The sequence below is a fragment of the Protopterus annectens genome, chromosome 3.part1 (genome assembly GCF_019279795.1).
Source record: "Protopterus annectens isolate FY-2018-M chromosome 3.part1, PAN1.0, whole genome shotgun sequence".
Taxonomy (NCBI): Eukaryota; Metazoa; Chordata; order Ceratodontiformes; family Protopteridae; genus Protopterus; species Protopterus annectens.
The window spans coordinates 1,123,257,956-1,123,280,999 of record NC_056732.1 but is presented as its reverse complement, the minus strand read 5'-3'; the positions used below and the strand labels follow the sequence as shown (position 1 = coordinate 1,123,280,999).

At 41.2% G+C, this 23,044-nt stretch overlaps 1 protein-coding gene across 1 annotated transcript in view; it reads right to left on the bottom strand.

Moving 5' to 3' along the window:
- Positions 1-23,044, bottom strand: part of LOC122797756 (transient receptor potential cation channel subfamily A member 1-like) — a 1,191,690-nt gene that overhangs the window by 478,060 nt on the left and 690,586 nt on the right. Inside the window, exon 13 of the mRNA XM_044066280.1 lies at positions 10,012-10,176. Coding sequence (XP_043922215.1) covers positions 10,012-10,176 — 165 coding nt within the window. The remainder of the gene's footprint in view (positions 1-10,011; positions 10,177-23,044) is intronic.

Below are 23,044 nucleotides of genomic sequence, written 5' to 3'. Positions count from 1 at the left end.
TGTCGGCATTGTCAGTCAGGTACAGTTGGCCCTGACTCAAGACATATATGGGTGTACATTGCTATTTATCACATAGCTGAAGGAGGTGTCATGATTCAGTCTGGACTCCTTCTCAGCTACTCTTTACAAAACACCAACAAAGATGAGCACTAATCCCTGTTAGACTCTTTTACACACTTAACACCCTACTGATCCTTTGTGATCAGGCTACAAAGTATGTCATCATAATATCCTGGCATGTCCAGGGGTCGGTTTCATGTGTACTCTCCAGTCCAGCTGGTGAATATTGTGATACTGACACAATGTCACATCTGCCTCATGTACACAGACAACCCTCTCCTCCTCCTGACAAACACAGATATATGTGTGAAATGCACCTATATAGACATACAGGGTGCTGAACTCTCTCGACCCATGACTGGCACAGTCTATCAGGTAGTGAAGGTAACCACACACACCACATATCAGTCTCACATATCCTCTAGCAACTGCACTCAAACCACATAATCACACATAGACATACTTGGATGCTGTAAATGAGCTCTGCATAAGCAGCAAAGACCTCCAAAGTAGACACACACACAACTGCTACCCCACTACAATACTCACATATCACATAGTTCACAATGTCAGTGTGCCACACAGTCACTGCCCTTCAGGCTAAACAACACACCTAATGCACTTGTAATAGGCGACACTTATTGTCAGACACACTGACGTACCACTCACCAGCCCAAACAAGGGAATAGTCACTTTGGGCTGTCTGTCAGGTGCCAGGATCTGCCACATAACACATGCAGTCAGGTCACTCCAAAGCAAGTGCAGGACTGGAACCATCATTGTCCATACTGGTGCATAAAACCTCAGACGTTATTCCCTGGACCACATGACATGATACATGGAGGAACACTCTGATCATGTAGTCCAGGTCAGTATGACTCTGACCTTGTCTAGCATCTTACACCCACCAATTATGATGTCACAATATACAGACAAACATATCACATTTAACAGTTGCCTAACAAATTTGTTTCATTCATAGGGGATACAGTGTCTGTCAGCCTGTGGTGACATGCACAACATGCCACGTAGCTTCACTATGGACAGCTTGCACCTGTCACCCTTGGACTTTCAAATGCTGGCTAAGGCTCTTGCTACCACCATAGTGCCTTTTTTAAGCAGGGCTCAAAAGACAAACCCACCTCCATAGACATTACAGGTTAAATGAAACTAAGGGTAAAGCTGCTCAACACCAGATGTGTTACCCTCATATTGCGGCCACTCAGGACTCTCCTCAGTATGGAGGATACCGATATCTGTGCAACAAGATGCCTGATTCAGGCTCACTTATGCACACCAGCACTACCAGGTTATGTTTCATACCATGCTTTCTGACAACAAGACTTGGAACAGACAACACAACTAGGGGGAGTATCTATATACATCACAGAGAAACACACCTCCGGGTTAGTAGCACTGCACAAAGCATCACAGACCATACATATACAACTACCATTGTGCAAAACTGACTTTCAGTTTGTTGCCTGCTACACACCACCCTCCCAAACTCAGGAACCACACTCGGCTTTTATGGGAACTATGGAGAATATGAAGGTCTTCACAAACACCATTATATTGGGTGACTTCATGTACACAAATATTGACTGGGGATACTACTCAAGCCCCAACACCCTCACCCAACAGTTGCTACAATTTGTAGACTCATATGCTATGGAACAACCAGTCAGCACAGCCACAAGGGGGAATACATATTGTACCTGATCATCACCAACATGGGGACTCTATGTTCCACACCAGCGATATACCCCTCATTGGTAAGGTCAGAACATACAGGTATTTCACTGGACATACATAAACCCTCCACATACCCATCCTGGGTAATCTTGGTGAACTTCTCATGAGCCAACGTCTTACTTCACCAAAGCAAGGTGGTATCCTTCAGAGACTCTGAGACAGTGTCAAATATGGCTCACACTGCTGAATCCTTTACATACACATTCTATGGACACCTAGTGGACTGAATGGATTGTGCTATCCCAAATAACAACAGGACTCACTCCTCCAATGGCAGGGGTCCTGTCTGGTAGACCCCCAGCCATTAATAAGCTGTACAATGTCAGGAGGAAGCTACTACATGATAGAGCACAATCCCAGACTGGGAAGGCATCTGTGATCTGTACTAGCAGACAGCTACGATCACTCATGAACTTTTCTAAGGGCTGCTTCTACTGGACAATTGCACCAGACACGTAGGACTATCACACGGCCTTCTTCAGTTATGTCAGGAACCTGGGTGGACACTCACTGATATGCTGTGAGTTACTGCATACTGACTAAACTTACCCTGAACCCACTGGAATTGCCAACATCCTGGCAAACAGGTTCAGTGCAGATGTCTCCCCCCCATCCCCCCTAAGGAGCAACTATCCATCCCAACAGAGTATAACCTCCCTGACATCACACAGTCACAGGTGAGTGTTGCCCTCCCCAAAGCGTACATCACAGTATCAATGGGACCAGATGATGTCCCGGCCTGCATCTTACACGAGCTTCATGACAGACGTAACCCTTACATTACATCACTGTTCAATATCGGAGTTACTACAGGATATGTACCCAAGGAATGGTGTACAGCGACAGTGGTCCCACTCCACAGAGTTGGTGCCACAACGGACCACAGACAATATTGCCCTATAAGCCTAACTAGCCTGTTCTGCAAAGCTATGGAGTGTATTGTCATGGGACTCATACACACTACAGACACTATGTCCTACACATTTCAGTGTTGTTGTGGGCAGATCTTGCCTCTTGAATCTGTTTGTATTCTTTAAACAGTTAACAGGTCCATTGACATAGGGACAATTGTCCACACAGCCTACCTGAACCTTGCAAAACCATTCAACACAATAACCCACTGAGCCATTATGCAAAGGCTCACCAGCATCGATATGGATACATATCTCACACGATGGATTGCTACCTGGATCAGGGATAGCACCCACATGGTCAGAATTGCAGGTTCCATGTCTGACTATACACCAGTTACACGTGGCATCCCACACGGCTCGGTCCTGGGACCTCTCTTGTTCAGTATATATTTGTCTGACGTACAAGCTACCACAGGGGGAATATGGCTGAACATGTTTGCACTTGACTGCAAACTGGGTGCCATGATCAACTCTCCAGCTGCCACATGCATACTCAAACAGGGTCTCACAAAGATGGATGACTGGTGCCTGAGCCATGGCCTACAGCTAAATGCCATTAGTTGCAAAGTCATCCCGTTTGGGAATAACAACATGTCCACACATTACCACATAGGTAGTACTCCATTACATATGGTAGGAGTTGTTAGGGGTTTGGGGACATGACTTGTTCGTACTGTCGCCGTTGACATTCATGTTGCCAAAGTGGTTGGACACACCTTCTATATGGGCCACCTTATCCCATATGGTTTCACATCTAGATCGAGTGAGGTCATTGTGCTCCTATACTCATCACAACCATGCTTGGTTACAATGCCACATTTGGGGTGTACCTTACCCGACACCTGCAGCAACTGTACTGCCCACAGAAGTTCCTCACCAAGTAGATCTAGGGACTCACACAGATGCCCTGCACAGTTCGGATGCAGTAACTCCAGCTCTACTCAGTCGCTTACCACCTACTCGGATATGATGTGTGCCTGTTGTTTACAGATATACCCAACCCAGAAATACTGGACATGCTCCACCTCAGGATATCTGACTCCCTTGGAGCTACACACTCCAGGGACGTATACCTCAGCACAGATGTTAATAGGACATGCTGGACGGACAGAGTCTTATCCCAGAGGCTCCACTCACTCCAGATTGTAATCCCAGTTTCACATAGGCAGAGCCACCCACTGACCACCTACAGGAGATATCTTGATGACTGTATGGGTGATCATATGTTTACCCCTGAGATATCTTCTGTGTCCCTGCTAGACCGAGGCACACTAGCCTAAATGTACATGGGCTATCTTGTGTGACCTACTATTCACACACACAGTGTAGTAATCTGACAGGGTTGCAAATGCCAAACACACTCTGGCTAGGCTTGTACATGCCCTAGGGAGATAGTATGGTATCGACCTCTGAACCTATGCTAATGTTGAGGATGCACAATGTTTATTGCTGATACTGTTTGCAGGTCTTTATCGTCTTTGCTTTACCAGTTTCTATGAACAACTTTGGTATCTGCAGAACATATTTGATTATGACAGTGTTCCACTATATTATAGATGTGTCTGTTGTCATATAACTGTGTGCACAGGGTGGATTGCTGGATAGTGACAGGTTCCTGGGTTAACACATGCAACTGCCAGATATGCGTGGCCCACTGCTGTACTCAGACATGGCCTAAGTGTGTGAGCATGCCCAGTTCAGGCTTTCCGTGTTTTGTTGCCTAACATTTGTCTCATTTATTCAAGTGTGTGAGCATGCCCAGTGTGACCTTTCAGTATGTTGCTATCTGAGATCCACTACATTTGTTGATGTGTGTGAACATGACCAATATTAACATTTATACTGTGTGTGTTGGAAGTCAGGTTCTGTTCTTACTGCAGGGCTCACCTTTTTGTCATAACTCGACAGGGATTATGCTGTGCCTGCAGGGTTTCCATGAGATACTTTGCATAGACTTATCAACATTCCTTCATACAGGCTAACCACTGCAATACTGTCATGGTTTAGTGATTCAGTACTTTGACTATAGTGCACAGTATCCTGGATTCGAGGCCCATCACTGCTTTATATTTTCATACTGAGCAGACCAGACTGCTTAAGGGCCAGTTAAGCAAATTTGAGCATGTTGGCTTTTGTTCAGCTGTGCCCTACTTAGACCAGGCTTGTCCGACATTGCTCAATATTCACCAACATTGCTGGACATTGCCCAATATTACTCAACATTGACCACAGTTGTGCTAGTTGGTGTGTGCGATTTTGTTTGCATATACTACATGGTGGTAAATGCTGTTTAGCACTGCTTTATATTGCTTAACACATGGCAATCATGCCTTAGGTGATGCTGCAGGGCTGCCTATGTCGGATGCACATACTACACTCCCTGTACATGTTTGAAAGTAGGTAGTGTCAACTTAGGCATCCCTTTTACTATATGTGCGAGTCAGAGAGAGGCATCATTTCCAGAGTTCCTACTGAGCCAGTGTATGTGCTATGCGTTGCCTCTTTGCCAAGGCCAAAGCATACCGGGCACGCCTCCTTCTGCCTACTGGGGTAGGCTCACGTTGTTCCTCCTCCGAGTCACGATCTGCCTGTGATGGCCTTGGCAATGGTGGGGTGCTGTTTGGCCCAGGCCTATGCTGGTCCTGCTGCAGCTGTTTTTGCAGGATCATATTATGTAGCATAGCACATACCATGACAATTTGGGTACATGTAGTTGATGAATACTGCAAGGCTCCACCAGATGTGTCCAGGCACCAGAACCATGACTTGAGCAGCCCAAACACATGCTCTATTACATTACGTGTTTGTGCGTGTGCCTAATTATGGCATTCCTGTTCAGGTGTGTGTGCATTTCTGATGAGTGTCATCAGCCACGGCTTCAGTGCATAGCCAGCATCCCCCACTAGGTGACCATGTGGGATGTCCCCAGTGGCAAATGTCTGGTACAGCTGTGTCAGATGCCAGATATGGGAATCATGGTAGCTTCCAGGGTAGCCTGCACACACATTCAGTATTATGCCCTGGGCATCACACATGACCTGGCAGTTGATGGAGGGGAAGCCCTTGCGGTTGAAGTAGACCCTACCCCGCTCGCCGGCTGGTGCTTTGATGCATATATGCGTGCAGTCTATTGCACCCACTACCTCAGGGTATTCCACTATTTGCTGGAAGAGACGCATATTGCTGGCCAATACCTCACGGGAATTGGGGAAATATACATGATCACCGACATGTGCTGACATGGCATCCAGGAACTGGTGCAGTACCCTGGATGCTGATGCCTGTGATATCCCCATCATATCACCAGTTGGTCTCTGGAAGGTACCTGTTGCTAATATTCTTAGGCCAACACATACCTTGGTTTCCACTGGGATGGGTTCCCCTCTGTTGGTTCTGTGTGTGAGGTGTGGCCTGTACAGTTCAGCAGTTTGCTGCAGGAGGTCTCTGTCCACTCTATAGCGCTCCACTATCTCCAGCTCATGTAGCCCCTGGTAGGTTACCCTGGGCCTGTGCACTCTTCTCCGTCTCCTCACTGTGGGTTGTCCAGCAGCATTTGCATTGTCAACACCCTCAGCATGTTGCATATGTCACCATATAACAGCAATGGCAGCCCCTAACATTTCTTTGTCTCAGTAAAGCTTTTCAGTTTTCACTTCTATAAGCTTACTGCAGTGTCTGTTGTGAGAAACATAATGGACTGTTGTTTGTAGAGTTTTAAGTGCTAGGCTGGGCTGGGCTAGTGTACTGCCTGTGTAATTGCCTGATTCTGATTGTTTTCACCTGCTAGCTCTGCTAGTTCTCCCTGGTAGCTTCCTACTATTTGTTGTGCTTCCTTTTTCCTTTCTGTTTCCTCAGGGGGGAGCGCTGCGCACACAAGCGAAAACACGCGCACGCCAGCTAACACGCACGCACATATGCTTACACTGACTAAAACTTGCTTATTCGGGTTAAAACACACACACATCAGTGCAAACATGCTTACAACTCTTTAATCAGCCTTATACATGCTTACTCTGGCTTAAACACGGGCACTCACGCTTACACGTGCACACTCTGTCTTACTCGGGTTTACAGGCACGCACATGCGCATACCCGCTCAGCATGAAACTGGTGTTATCCACGGCATACACCTTCCATTTCTTGCCTTTCCCTAGCCTACCTGTTGACACACCTCTTTCCATGATGTGTAAATGACAGCTGACACATGCCACTCTGCTCCAATGAGCTTCACTTCTTTCATACATACCCCCCTCGTGATGTCACCTATCTTCTGCTCTGTTACTCCCCTTATCCTACTCCTAAACTCCACTGTGCTCATTTGCTATGTAAACTTGTGATTCACTATCCTAACCCTCATTTACATAGGATTGCCTACTAATGCTTGGTTACATCTCTTAGACTGAGCTTCCCCCCTTAGCAACCTCTACTCGGTAGCTATGTTGTCTTCAGCCTGCCATTCCCTTGCATTGTACATTAACAATTTAAATAAGATCCACGTTTGTGGGTTTTAATTTTTAGTTTTCTGGGTTTTAGAGCGCATCCCGTTTGCACGGCGCTGCACTACGCTTAAACATCGGAAATCGGAGAGAAAAAAATAATAATTTTTTTTTTCATATTGCATCAGGAAACATTTCCAATGGCCATATATTTGGCCATTGGCATGCTTCCTGCACTGGATGCAACCTTTATTTGGAGCTGTCACGGCTCCGTTTTGCTATTTGCAGAATGATACTTAGTTGTCAACTGAGTACATTTCTGCAAATAACACTGTTCTTACTCGGACAGGTTCGGGTTTCCTGAATCGCAAATCTAACCTCATTTGTATGCCTTTCACCTGCAATTAAGGTAATTTGCATATCCCAGCCCTGTTCGTGTAAGAACCGTTTTAGGAGCTCTCTTGCACACCCCTGCAGGCTGTTCCTGGATCGCTCGTCGGACATGATGGCTGCATGGAGTCTTACTCTACTCTTAGACTCCGTGCAAGCCATTGTGAATCCGGCCCAATATGAATTCTATAACCCTCAGATTAATACTAATTCTGTCTAGCAGACTTAGATCCCATCCAACTCTTAACCAAAGACTTAATCAGTTTCTTTTAAACAACACCTAATATAAAGTGTGCATCTTCATATGGAAATATAATCCTTACCACAATGGAACAATTCAAATTACCTCCTAAATTAATTGCTAATCCTTTTTTAATCCTATCATTTATATCTCAGATTTTCTATGTTACTACATCCCTTTTACTAATACCTGGCATCACAAAATGTATTTTTCTGGACTGGTCGTTTTGATTGGAATAACTTGCTTACAATAGACAGTCTTATTCAAAGGTAAAGCAATCTTAAGCAAAGCTGATTTCATCTCAAACAAATTAGAATTATGTATAATTAATATAACACTGTATTCCAATAAAATACAGACTTACTAATCAGTCTGATACCACAATTACACAATAAAACATAAAGCCAAAGCTTCATTCAACTACCTACTATATCATAAAAAATATTAGACATGAAATGTTGTCCTGATAAGCTTTTCTGAAAATATCCTGAAGAGAAGGCATAAAAAAAACAAGTATGTAATGTGCCCTAGTCAGTTAACAGTTCTGTTCTCCGACATGGTGCATTTTTGATTCAGAATACCAACATTGGGGGATCCTAGACAACAATAGATCCTGGACAGAAAGAAATGTCTTTTCAAAAGTCATATTACAGTTTTTTTTGTTTGGTGCACTTTCACTCTATGCCTGCTAACCTTCAGTCCTCCCTTGAAATAATTTATTCACACCCCCTCCAAAAAAAAGTGTGGCTGCAACCTAGAGTGACTACTTTTCCAGAATATAAGATGACATTTGGGGCACAAAGTATAGACCTTGTCACCAACCATGAGTGGGAAATGAGTGGCTTGTATCACCACAGAGAGCATAACATCTTCCCCATGTTGGTGCTCACTCCTAGCATTGATGTAGCCACAGCAAGGGATACCACAGCCACAGCATAGTGGCCAAATTATATCCTAAAATGCAGTGTTTTGCATCACTGCCCCTTCCTTTGCGACTGCAACATTGGGCATGTCCATTCTTCCTCTTTGGCCTAAAATGGGCATGCCCATCCTCCACATGCCGTCTCCAGCACAAACTGGGCTCAATCAAACTTGGCTCATCCAAGCTATAATTAGGACTTCAACCATCTAAGCCTTGGAACTGACTAGGGCTGTAAAAAAGTTTTTGAATGTTTATGTAAGTAATTGTAAAGTCTTTAAGCTTGATTTTTATTAGTTCACGAGTCATCCAATGTTATTATATAAAATCTGTACCTGTGTTGCTAGAAACTTTGTACAGCTTTAACTTTTTTCCAGTGAAACTCATCATGTGCTGAATGAAAGCTTGAAATTATGTAAAGTCAAGTCTATCACTGCAGTGTCCAGTGCCAAGTTTAAGAAACCGATTAATGCCTTATCTACACTAAAATGAAAGATGTTTTCCATCTTCTATTCCATTTAATTTTCATCACTAGTCTTTTAACTATTACCACCTACTGTAACATAGTTAAATAAATCAATGACAATGACCATGTATTCTACTTTTCTTTTAGAAACAACATCACCACCTTACCAGATGACACAATTTTGAGTTTTAAAAACATTTGAAACATACATACAGGACCACATACCTCTCATTTGTCCCTGATTTTACTTCATATTTCTGCCCTGTCTGTCCCTCATAACATTTTGGACATTTTAATATATCACTGATGACTGCAGTCAATAATGACAGACATTAAAGTTTTGTACCACTTATTGTTAAAAAATGCATGTTGATACAAGAGCTGTTGTTATATTTGTTTCAGTGAATTTGGAGTAATATTTAAAAGTTGTCCCTAAATGTGAGACTTTGCCCCCCCGAAACGTTAGGCCTATCTTCTCAATGGCCTTAAGTCATAATGATTGTTTTAAAATGTATGTGGTTTTATTATCAGCTAATGACTATCATGAAATAGCAGCCTGTTCTCAGTAACAGCTGACTTTTATGAAGAAGGCATGCTTTTCTGTGCATACATGTAAATGGTATATTTTATTTAAAGATGTGCCTTTTCTGACATTATAGTTCTGCAGCAGCAATTTAAATCAAGCAAAAGTTACTTTTATTGTCATAGTAAAGCTAAATAAATGTTTCTGGATTCCATCTTTCTCTGGGACTTGTAAGTGACCTTGAAGATTCACCTCATGCTAGAAATTTGTGAACATTTTAAAAGAAAATATAAAATTTAAGACTTACGTAATACAAAGAGCTCCTTTTCTTAAAAGAAGTTTAACAACTTCTGTGTGACCATTTTGGGCGGCAAGATGAAGTGGTGTCATTCCTTTCTCATCGCCTTCATTTAGAAGTCTTGTGTCAGTGATGTTTTGGAGCAATCGTCGACATGTGTTAATACGTCCATAACTAAAACAACAAAAGACAGCTCTCAGTATCAGTCCAGATTGTTACAAGATCCGCTACTAAAACAGCACCTCCAACATCTTGAAATGATGAAGTTATGTGCAGCTTTTTGAGGGTATTTTATGTGTGTGTGTGTGTGTGTGTGTGTGTGTGTGTGTGTGTGTGTGTGTGTGTGTGTGTGTGTGTGTGTGTGTGTGTGTGTGTGTGTGTGTGTGTGTGTGTGTGTGTGTGTGTGTGTGTGTGTGTGTGTGTGTGTGTGTGTGTGTGTGTGTTGCCTGTCTAGCCAGTAGACATGCATTACACAAATTTTTGTTGTGTAGCCATCACCAAAATTAATTTTGTAACGCTAAGAAATTAAGACATTGCTTTAACATATAAGCTCACAGAAACATTCAATGATTTAGTAACTCCACACTTCTCTATTCAGTCTTCCACTTAACTGTAAAATCTGATCACCTTTCAAACTTTCATCAACTCTAACATCTCACCTCTTTCCACTTTATACCTTATTGAACTCCATTAGACAAATCTCAGTATTTGTAACTCCTCATATAACACAATCTCCTAATTTATACAATTTCTTCCATTATGCATATCTGCTCCATTACACAGATTCTCAGTCTGCCCCCACCCTTAAAATTAATTTCATAACCTAAAAAATTAACATGTTTACTGTGCAATTGCTAGCAGTTATACTTTTAGGCATGCCTGCACACAAAACATACTACAACCATCCACTACACACACTGTCCACTTACATAATTGTTGTGTAGCATTTACTAACTATAGCACCTCCAGAACTCTTCACGTTATTACCCCTTTACCCCTTGTTTACACCAGTTCAGCTCCATTCTGCTCGTCAATAATAAATACATAAAGGAACAACTTCTACTAAAATTCTACCGTGGACATAAAACCAAATTTAAGTTATTTTATTATTTCCTTTCCATACCAACACCCTTAAAATATGTGGGGATAAACATACAAACCTGCTATACAATACTTTTTTTTCCCTAAATCCAACCTCCCCACAAGTTCCTACTCTATTGCCACCACATCCACAAGACTCCACTTATCTCATATTAACTTGAGAAGCATCTACAATAAACTCCCTCAAGTACATGACTGGATAACCCTACACCCTCCAAACATCCTAGTAGCCACTGAAACCTGGCAACATCTTGAAATTAAAGACACAGAGATTGTGTACAATGATATTATGTTATTAGACAGAATAAGTCTAATAAAAAATCGAGGATTGTGGCCATTCTTTTTAAAAACACTCCTGACATTTCTCCTTTACCTCACACACTACCAAAATTCGTTATCTCAGAAATCCTTATAACTGTACGCAAGCTTGGTAACAGCAAACCCATTGCTGTAATATGCATATACATTCCCCCATATAACAATAATAGTACACTAGAAGATATTCTGTCCCCAGGATCACTTCACAAAAAAAAAAAAAAAAACATAATATTCAGTGAGCTAAATAAGATATATCTGTTAAATTAAACCCAACTCATTCCAGCAGCTACTAGGTATAATATCAATACAACATCATCATCAGGCCCCTGTTTCCTATTTTCTACATGGGGATGGGCTGTCCCATCAATTGTTGCCATCTCTCTGTCTCTTGGTTCATTGCCGCTGCCCTCCTGTCTTTAACAATAATGCCTGACTGCTGCAGGCCTTCTCTCATTATATCTGTCCATCTCCTTACTAAATGCCTTTACTTTCTTCCTGTCTGTTTCAAATCAACTTCAATAGTTTGCCTTCTGCTTTCCTGCAGATTTGTCCAAACCACCACAAACTGTTCTCTTTGACCCTCTCTGCAATGCGAGCTACCTGACCTCCTGCTATGATATCCTTATTTTTTTTCTGTCCTACAGTGTGCATCCAACCACCCATCTCAGGCATTTTTAATCTCCATCACCTCTAGTTTCCACAACTGCTTTGCCTTCACTGCCCAGGTTTCTGTATCATGCAGTAGTAGTGGTCACATCACTGTTTTGTACACCTTACTTTTCAGCTTTTTTGGTATTCTTCTGTCATACAATATCCCTGTCACTCCATGCCAGTTGGCTGCAGGCCCTGTAATTCTAGCTTTGACCTCCTCATTCAGAATCCCCTTCTCTTCAAGCACCTATTCCAGATACTTGAGCTTTTAACATGTTCCACTATTTTCCCTTTTATTTCAACTCTCAGCTTCTTCTGATTTCCCCTCATTTGGTGCCATTACAACTGTCTTATCTGCACTCATTCCAAATAAAGCTGCTACAAGACAACCCACTCTAGACTTGATACTAACTTCATTGTTAGTAACTGTCTGATAGTCTGAGTGACCAGTTCCCAGTCTATGCATATACACAGACACCACAACAGCACCACAAAATCTTACCAATATAAAATGGAAAGGAAACTCCCTACCTTTCATAATGATGCTTTTTATGAACACACTGAGACTATGTAACTGGAAATCACTGAAGAACCCCCCCCCCCCCCCCCCCGATGACAGAGTCTCAGAATTCAGTAATGCTTTCTTAATTATCCTTAACTCTCTAGCTTCCCTTAGAACTAAAAGAGTAAAAGCCAACCTTGCCCTATGGCCATTTAAAGACAGAAAACAACCCAAAGAGACAAAAGAAGACTTGGACAAGAAGCAAAACAATCTAAATTCTGCAGACTTCTAGGCAGCTGTGAAACTAAATAAAATTTAATACCATCAAAGATTAGAAAAATGACTGCTCTGAACAACAAACCATTCACAACAATAACCCCAAATCATTCTGGATGTCTATCAACAAGCTACACAACCTCCCTCAAACACACTAAATTTAATGACGCCTTCTTTATTCAGACAGTTCTATCAATAACCAATATTGCATGCACTCCCATTCTTATATCATCACTCTAAACTACTAATCACAAGACCCTCTTAACTTTCCAACCAGTTCAAATAGATGTCATCAGAAACATCTCCTAAAACTTAAACCTACAATCCTTAACCCTGATAACTTACAAAGAGAATATCTTAAAATTACAACTGATGCTGTTTATTTACCCTAACTCAGTTCTGATTAGTTGCTGTGTATCAGAAAATGAGGAACAACTACTATGGAAAGATCATATATTATACCTCTTCACAGGGGTGGACTTTATACCTACCTCTCAAACTTAGCCCAATAGCCATTTTTTCCACTGTGAAAGGTATTAGAAAAATGCACACACTCACAGACAAACACACACACACACACACACACACACACACACACACACACACACACACACACACACACACACACACACACACACACACACACACACACACACAGCTTCTGTAACATTTAATAGAAAACTAACTCCTCTCTGCTTCACAGTATTCATAGGTTCATAGGTTCATACTAGGCTATCTGCCCTGGGGCAATTATAAGCCTAGCCCGATTCTGTATGGCTTACGCCACCCCTTGATTTGAGTATACTGTGCCCTTTTTAAGGTTTAGTTTACTGTGCCTCTGTCTAATAGTGACACGGGAGTAATCCCTGGGACAAACCTACGATCCCCCATCCACCTATCGAGATTCTTCTTGAAGAGATTCAGTGAGGTGCTCTGCCTCACATGAACTGGAATTCTATTCCAGAGCGAAGGGAGACTCTGGGTTATGAAACTGTCCCTCCAGCAAGTTCTATTTATTTCTGTGCTGAGGTTCAAGTCCCTCGAGTGTGTGGCTCTAAGGGATTTAGATTTACTGAGGTGGAGCATGTCCATTAATTCTGGATTTGACATAGCTTTGTATGTCAGGCATAGATCGCCTCGAAGTAGGCGGTATGCAACTGAATAGAGCTGGAGTTTTTTTAACCGAGCAGCATATGACATCTGTTTGAGACCCTTGATCCTCTTGGTGAGATACTTTTGGGATCTTTCTAATTGCTGCAGGTGTCGAGTAAAGTACGTCCCAAAAGGGGCATTGTATTCTATGATGGGCCTGATGAGGGATGAATAAAGGGGCACGATTACCTCTCTTGATCTAGATGTGAAACCCTTCGTGATGAGGTGGACTATGTAGAAGGTCTTTCTAACCACTTTGGCAATGTGGTTTTCAAAGGAGAGATTGCTATCAACTTGAATCCCCAGGTCCCTAATAACTTTCTCTGTACTTAATGGGTTTCCGCCTATGTGGTAATTTGTGGGCACATTGTTTTTGCCAAAGGGTATGACTATACATTTTTTGGCATTTAGCTTTAAACCATGGCAAAGGCACCAGTTATCTGTCTCTGTGAGACCTTTTTGAAGGATGTTTGTGTCAGCTGGAGAGTTGATTATGGTGCCCAGTTTGCAGTCGTCTGCGAACTTGGTGAGCCATAGTCCTCCCACATTTGCCTGTACCTCGGAAAAGTATATACCAAACAAGAGTGGTCCCAGGACAGAACCCTGTGGGATGCCACTTGTGACCGGTTTCGAGTCTGACATGGCTCCAGGAACTCACACTCTGTGGGATCTGTCTTTGAGCCAGTTTGCGACCCATCTTGTGACATAGGGGTTTATATTTAAGCTGGATAGCTTATCTATGATGCCCGAGTGGGGTATTGTGTCAAATGCCTTTGCAAGGTCCAGATAGGCTGTGTGGACTACCTTCCCTTCATCTATGGATTTGGTGACTGTTTCGAAGAAGTCAACCAGGTTCAAAAGGCAGGATCTGCCCTTGACAAAGCCGAACTGGGTAGGATCTAATGTCTGTAGGTCCCCAATGTCTTTGTTTATGAGCTCCATGATGATCCTCTCCATAGCCTTGCAGACTAAGCTAGTCAGGCTTATGGGGCGATAGTTTCCAGGGTCTGTAGAGGCTCCACCTTTGTGGAGTGGGACCACTGTTGCTGTACGCCATTCTGTGGGCACATATTCTGTAGTGAGGCTGAGATTGTATAGCTGTTTTATTTGAGAGATTAGTTCCTCTTGGAGTTCATGTAGGACGCAACCTGGGACACCATCTGGTCCCATGGAAGCAGTGTTTTTTGCTTTGGAGAGGGCAGCCTTCACCTGAGCATCAGAGATGTTTGGGAGGCAGCCCTCTGCCGGGATAGATACTTGCTCTTTTGGGGGGGGAGTTTGCACTGAACCTGTCTGCCAGGATATTGGCGATGTCTGTGGGTTCAGTGTATTTTTTGTCATTTAGAATCAACTCAGAACAAGTGTGGGAGTTGCATCCCAGGTTTCTAACATAACTGAAAAAAGCCTTATGATTGTCTTTGGTGTCCTGTGCAATTTTTCTCTCGAAGCTGGCCTTGGAGGATTTTATGAGGGATCGTAATTTTTTGCTAGTACTGATCAGAGATGCCTTCCCTATTAGGGATTTTGCTCTATCATGTAGTAGCTTCCTCCTTCTGTTGTACAGTTTATTTATGGCAGGGGTCCACCAGACTGGACGCCTGCCTTTGGATGATTGTGTCTTGGTTTTGTTTGGGATAGCATGATCCATGCATTCCTGGAGATGTCTGTAGAATGCGTTTATATAGGATTCTGCAGTTTGGGCCGTAGTTTCCACTGGCCCTGGGGCCTTGAAGGATTCCACTTCGGTTTTGAGAAGTGAGAATTTTGCTTTTGAGAAGTTTTTCACTGTGGTTTTCTGGGCTGGGGGTGGGGTCGGGATGTGGACATCCAGTGAAATTAATTTATGGTCTGATCTTACCAATGAGGGATATACTTCTGGTGTGGAGCATAGAGTCCCCATGTTGGTAATGATCAGGTCTAGTATGTTGTCCCCTCTTGTGGGAGTGGTGACTAGTTGTTCCATAGCATTTGAGTTTATAATTTCCAGGAACCTTTGGGCTAAGGTGCTGGGGCTTGAGTAGTGCTCCCAGTCAATGTTTGGATAGTTGAAGTCGCCCAATATAGTGGTGTTAGGAAAGATGTTCATGTTCTCCAATGTTTTCAGGAAAGCCGAGTGGGATTCTTGACTTTGAGAGGGTGGTCTGTAGGATACTATAAACTGAAAAGCAGTCTTGCCCACTGTTAGTTGCACATGGATGGTCTCCGATACTTCATGCAATGCCACTAACCTGGAGGTGTGGATATCCTTGATAAATATGGAAACTCCCCCTCCTTTTGTGGTTCGGTCTGGGTTTTGGGACCGAAAAGCATGATATGAGGTATAGCCTGGTAGTACTGGGGTGCTCTCTGGAGCCTTGAACCAGGTTTCTGTCACTGCACAGATATCGATGTTCTCCATACTGAGGAGAGCTTCGAGTGCGTGCATCTTGAGGTTAAGACTTCTGACGTTTAGCAGCATTACCCTTAGTTTCTTGTTCCTTGTGCTGTCTATGGGGGTGGGTTTGACTTTTGAGCCTTGCCTAAAAAAGGCACTATGGGGGTGGCAAGAGCCTTTGCCAATATCCGAAAGCCCAGTCTTGACAGGTGCAAGCTGTCCCTAGCGAAGCAACGTGGCTTGTCGAGCATGTCATCCGAGGCTGACAGACACTGGATCCCCTTTGAATGACACCAAAATTTTAGCCAATTGTTAAAATCGATGATTTTGTCTTTGTACTGTGGCATCATTCTAGGTGAGGGTAAGATGCTGCTCAAGGTCAGGGTCATACCAGCCTGGGCTACATGATCAGAGAGCTCCTCTATGTCTCTTTTCATGTAGTCCAGGGAGGTACGTCTCAGGTCATTCACACCAGCATGTACAATGACTGAGTCATATTTGTATTTGCTTTGGAGTGACCTGAGTGCTTGCGTTATGTGGCAGATCCTAGCACCTGACAGGCAGCTCACCGTGACCTTCTTTTTATTCAGCCTGGTGAGCGGGACATCAGTGTGTCTGACAATAGAGTCACCTATTACAAGAGTATCAGGTGTGTTATTCAGCCTTAAGGGCTGTGGCTGCTTGGCACACTGACTTTGTGGGCTATGTGTTGTGCGTGTTTTGTTTTGAGGTAGCGTTTGCTTGGATGTCTGCTTTGGAGGTCTCTGTTGCTTAGGTAGATTTTTATTTAGAGCCTCCGAGTATGTTTTTGTGTATTTATGTGTTTGGTTCGCTGATGTGGTGGGTCTATGTGATACTGGAATTGTGTTGTGTGAGGTTACCTTCTCCTCCTGACTGGTTACACCAGTTTTGAGATGAGAGAGCTCAGCCTCCAGTTTGGCTAAATAGTTGCATCTCTCACATATATTTGAACCTGTTTGGAGGAGGAGAGGGTTGTCCGTGTACATGAGACAGTTGTAACATTGCCTCAAAATTCCCAGATTCACCAGCTGGACTGGAGAGGAAACCATTGACTGACCTTTGGACATGCTAGAGTAATATAGGGAAACTGAATTTAAGACTGACCAATAGAGGACAGGGTAATCGTAGAGAGTATAAGAGTAAGTAGTGCTTATGGTTTAATAGTGCTAACTTGTAGGATTACTTAATTGGACCAGTGAAGGGCCTTAGAATGAGAATATGGTGTTTAAATTGAGAGATAGAGCAGTTCTAAGGGAAAAAGTGAAGAGCAGACTTTGTGGAGCCAGGAATAGTTTAAACCCAATTAAGCGGCACTGCCCGCTGTTGCGCTATGCACAAAACCGCGCAAAAGAGGGTTTTAAGAGAGGAAGATGAAGGAGTTTTGGAATTGACCCAAAATGGCCAATAAAACTACAGTTTCAAGTCAGTAACCACTCCCACAGGGGCAGGCAAGCTGCTCAATGTTTTCACTGCCACTGATCAACAGAGACTTCCCTTTAGCCCAAGCAAAAAATGGCCTCACAGAAACTTACAAACAGTTCAAGAACAGCAAGCCTGTAACTGAACTTTTTTAAATCTCAGAAAAGTGGGAAAAAAGCAAGATTTTTTTTTTGTTTTTTCAGAGATAGCAGAGGTTCACAAGTATCAACAAGTTATAACAGTGCAGTAAATGACCCCACACAAGAGTGCTAGGCCAAAGACAGATAAAAATGCAAGTTTTGAGAAAAAAACGATTTTAAAAATAAGTGCAAACAGGAAATTCAGTAAACAGCTCTAGGTTGTGCTCTAAATACAGTTACTAATGCAGAAATCAAGTTTAACAAGCCAGAAAATGCTCAAAATAGGCGGCTATGCAGAAAAACTTAGCAAATAAACAGAGGAAAAATACTTAAAATCTCAAAAGTGGCTCCTTTCTTCTCTCAGCGTTTTCTCCTCTTGGTGGGTGCTTCACCAACAGCCAACAAGCCTGAAAAAATGCCAAAACCATGAGGCAACCAGGTTTTAAGAGAAGAAGATGAAGGAGTTTTGGAATTGACCCAAAATGGCCAATAAAACTACAGTTTCAAGTCAGTAACCACTCCCACAGGGCAGGCAGGCTGCTCAATGTTTTTCACTGCCACTGATCAACAGAGAGACTTCCCTTTAGCCCAAGCAAAAAATGGCCTCACAGAAACTTACAAACAGTTCAAGAACAGCAAGCCTGTAACTGAACTTTTTTTTAAATCTCAGAAAAGTGGGAAAAAAGCAAGATTTTTTTTGTTTTTTTTGTTTTTTTCAGAGATAGCAGAGGTTCACAAGTATCAACAAGTTATAACAGTGCAGTAGCAGTGCAGTATTTTTTCTGCCCGCACCATATTGCCACCATACTATACTTAACTGTGTTAACATTATTGACACTTATAGAAATGAAGGGAATTTGGTCTCTACATTGTTTGTATATTTATCCAAAGCCTTCAATACTGTGTCTTTTTAGAAACATATACACAAACAGGATTCTAAAGGTCTTACCAATTCTTCACTTCTCTGGTTTCATAAACATCTCTCAAAGCAGCAAAATTCCTAAATGACTTATTCTCTTTCTTACCAGTCAGTACTGGGGTCCCTTAGGGAATTATATATGGACCTATACTATTCATCCTGATCTTCATGCTGTAGCTTTTCCACACTAAACTAGTTCATAGTCTCACAAGTTCATAGCTGATTACTAGGCTAATGACCTCAGGGTGTTTTCTTATGATTAGCTATGCTTCCCAAATGTATCTGACAGGTTTTGATACCCTATGGTTATTTTAAAGGGTATATATATATATATATATATTGGCTTGAGCAAACATGGTCAAGCATTTACAGGCTGTATCTGTTTAATAGAGACATAGGTTCCTGATTGGGGTACATTTCCAATTCTCTATTCACTGGTGCAGATTATGCTTTGAATTGGGCTAGAGAAGAGCTCTGCTTCACATGGATTGAAAGCCTGTTCTAGAGAAGAGGTAGTCCCTGAGACACATACTTGTCCTGCCAACATCTCCAATATGTATTGCAGATGAGGTTTAGGCCCCAAGATCAAGTAATTCTGATTTTGCTCGTTTTGTAGATGTGCAACAGGTGCATTAGAGCTGGATCAGAGGACACTTTGTAAGCCAGGCATAGATTGTTTCTCAGCAGTCTATAGGAGACAGAGCACAAGAATAAGGCTTTGAGGCAGTCCATGTAAGAAATGCTGTTTACACCCTGTGTTCTTTTTGTGAGGAACCACTGTTTGCATATGCCTAGTCAGGTACATACCCAAGGGGGTATTGAAGTCAATAACTGGTTTTATGAGTGATGAGTACAAGGGAGCAATTACATCCTTGGATGCACATGCCATACTCTTGCTTATAATTTGCACAGCAAAGAATGATTTTCTTTCTGCTCATAGTGATCAAAGGCCAGGTTACTGTCTACATGCATTCTCAAATCCTTGACTAATGTGTCTACTCTTAATAGTGGATTATAAATGAGGTGGTTTTCAGGGGCAACCATCTTTCCAAATGATACTATTATGCCTCTCTTGATATTGAGTTTTAGACTGTGGCTGTAGCTGCAGTTATTTGTCTGTGCTTTGCCTAATTGGAGGGTGTTTGCATCTTTTGAGTATTTTATGACTGTGCCTAGTTTGCAGTCAACTGTAAACATGGTCAGCCAGAGACCCTTGATGTTGACTTTGACTTCAGATAAGTAGATAGAGAAAATGAGGGGCCTCCAGCAGTGAGCCTTGAAGGAATCCACTAGTTGAAAGGCCATTTTGTGGAGGTAGACTCCCCTATCCTAACTTCTTGGGTTCTAGCTTAGTTCAATATGCAGACAGCTCTACTTTGATTTGTTCAAGCAAAAACTTTCCCTAAACTTCAAAACCTCACAAAACAACCTTTTACTCAATCAACACTTGGACAAACAATGTGCAACTACTTCTAAATCCTCCAAAAAGCTAATGTTTTTTTTTTTAAAGATCAAACAACTTTTGACTTAAAAATCCTATTTTACTATTACATCTGGCAAGAATATCATAACTGAAATGGTAAACCAGAAGAAATTATTTGGTATTATTATTGATGACCAAATTAAATATGATCATTGTATATCTCAGGTAATTAAAACAACTCACCAAAACAAGGGTAATTATAAAAAGCAAATGCTTTCTTTCCTGAGACAGTCAGAAAATGCATAGACTTAACACTTCCACTGCCATCCCTATTCTTACAAAACTATCTATCATATCTTATATCTATATGGGTCTTGGTCTGAACATCGAAAGTACGTTTCAGCGGAACGTACATGAGCAAACTCACTTTTGTGAAAGTGCATTTTATCAAAAATGCACTTTCTCAAAAAAAAAAACACGAAGTTTGCATGTAGATTTAGTTGTACATCAACATGTATGCTGATTGTACAACTAAGCATACTGTTGCTTAGACTACGGTACAGCGGGGATAAGGGAATATTCCCTTTTCCCTACTGTAGTGCAATCTCAGAGTGAGAACATGAAAGTAGGAGTTGGGGGGCACAGCCTCCCACATGGGGGGTGCAAGGGAGCTTGCCCACTGGCATAAACATGAGTAGTGTTTTATTTGTTTAGGTTTTTTGTTTTTTTTTTTTCTTTTTTGCAAAAGTACAGTTTTGATAAAATGCACTTTGGCGAAAGTGAGTTTGCTTGTACGTTTTGCTGAGACGTACTTTCGATCAATTAACATAGATCCATATATATATATATATATATATATATATATATATATATATATATATATATATATATATGTCTACTTCATAAGACTGACAAATCAAAAGAATGAATCACAAATGAATGAACATTCAAAATACTGAACACATTTTTAATGCAGGAGGAAAGCCCCCGTGCCCCCACACACCCAGTACTAACTATATATGTCAACTCAAGGATCGCACAACAGTGGAGAAGGGGCAGATTCCATCATTCAGTATTTTGAATTTTCAGTCTTTTGTTTTTTCAGTCTTCTGAAGTAGACTCAAATATATATATATATATATATATATATATATATATATATATATATATATATATAGACACACACACACATATATATATATATGTGTGTATATACATATATAGATATATAGATATATATATATATATATATATATATATATATATATATATAAAAATATATATATATATATATATATATATATATATATATAGATATATGTACACACACACACACACACACACACACACACACACACATATATATATATATATATATACACATATATATACACACACACACACATATATATATATCTATTTATCGATATATATATATATATATATATATATATATATAAAATTCCATTTATAATCTGATATTTTAATTTTATTATATTTTAATATATAATTATAAGATTGGAGATTTGTCATATGAGGAAGCAGTCAGTGTTTCCTGCCTTCAAAAATGTGCTAGTAATTTGTTTTCTTTTAATTTGTTTTTTCATTTCTTTTCCCACCATAAAGTTGAGCAGCAGTTTACTTGAATTTCTGACTCATTTCCGACAATCATAGCTGAAGTCTTATAGCTGAAGTCAAGCAGGAATGCCCCCATTTAAGTAAATCAGGTATGACTTAATATAATATTACCACAACAGAGTGCTACCACAGGGGATACATTAAGTACATTACACCTAGGATCCAAAATATTTTGAACAGAAAAAAATAGGCTGAGTGATATTTGCCCCAGCACTACAGCAGTATTGAATGGAAGAATCTATAAAATGAACATGACTAGTGTCAAACTTAAGTCTCAGTCTGCACTTTATTATGGCCCATTTGAATACCTTGTCAACAAGATATGCAACTGTCATCTACAGTCATAACATTGAGTTTCAATAGCTTTACTGATAGAAATAACATTATGGGAGTTAATCCATATCATCAAGTTTTCTAAAGCCTGCAAAATTATAATGTAAAACCTTAGCGCATTTTTTTTACAAACAGTAATTTCAGTGTTAGCAAGCATTTCGCTACAAAGCCCAAATGTACTCCAACTGCAGCACTAGAAAATAGCAATATAATTAGTTAAGGACTGGACACATACCTGTGCAACTCAATCCATCACAAAAATGTACAAACTACAAGAAGGAGGTTTGAAAATAAATTAGCAGGACACATTTACTTTTAAACTACAAAAAAGTTGTATAAATTAAACTGAGATTTAATTGAGGTAAAGTCGCATGACTGCTCACACGAAAGTCAGCCAGATGCAACTGCAAGCCCATCCCAAAAGATTTCCTTCTTCTATGCAAGAGTAAAAACACATGAAAAAAAATGAAATCCTGGTGCCTTGCTTATCAAGGCACATACCAGCAAAAACTAACAAAAATAAATAAATAAATAAATAATAATAAAAAAATAAACAAATTCATTCACATGGTGACTTGTTACTTTGTACTTGCATGAGGCGACCACTCACACAGGAGTTGCCTACATCTAAGTACAAGCTCCCTTAAGGTGTCCTTCAGCCTGAGAACAGACTGGCTAGCAAGTGAAAACATGGAATAACTGGGGTACTAATGCCATTAATTTTTCAAAATTAAATACTCTCAGTGGTTGATCACTGTCCAGTTATTTAACATTG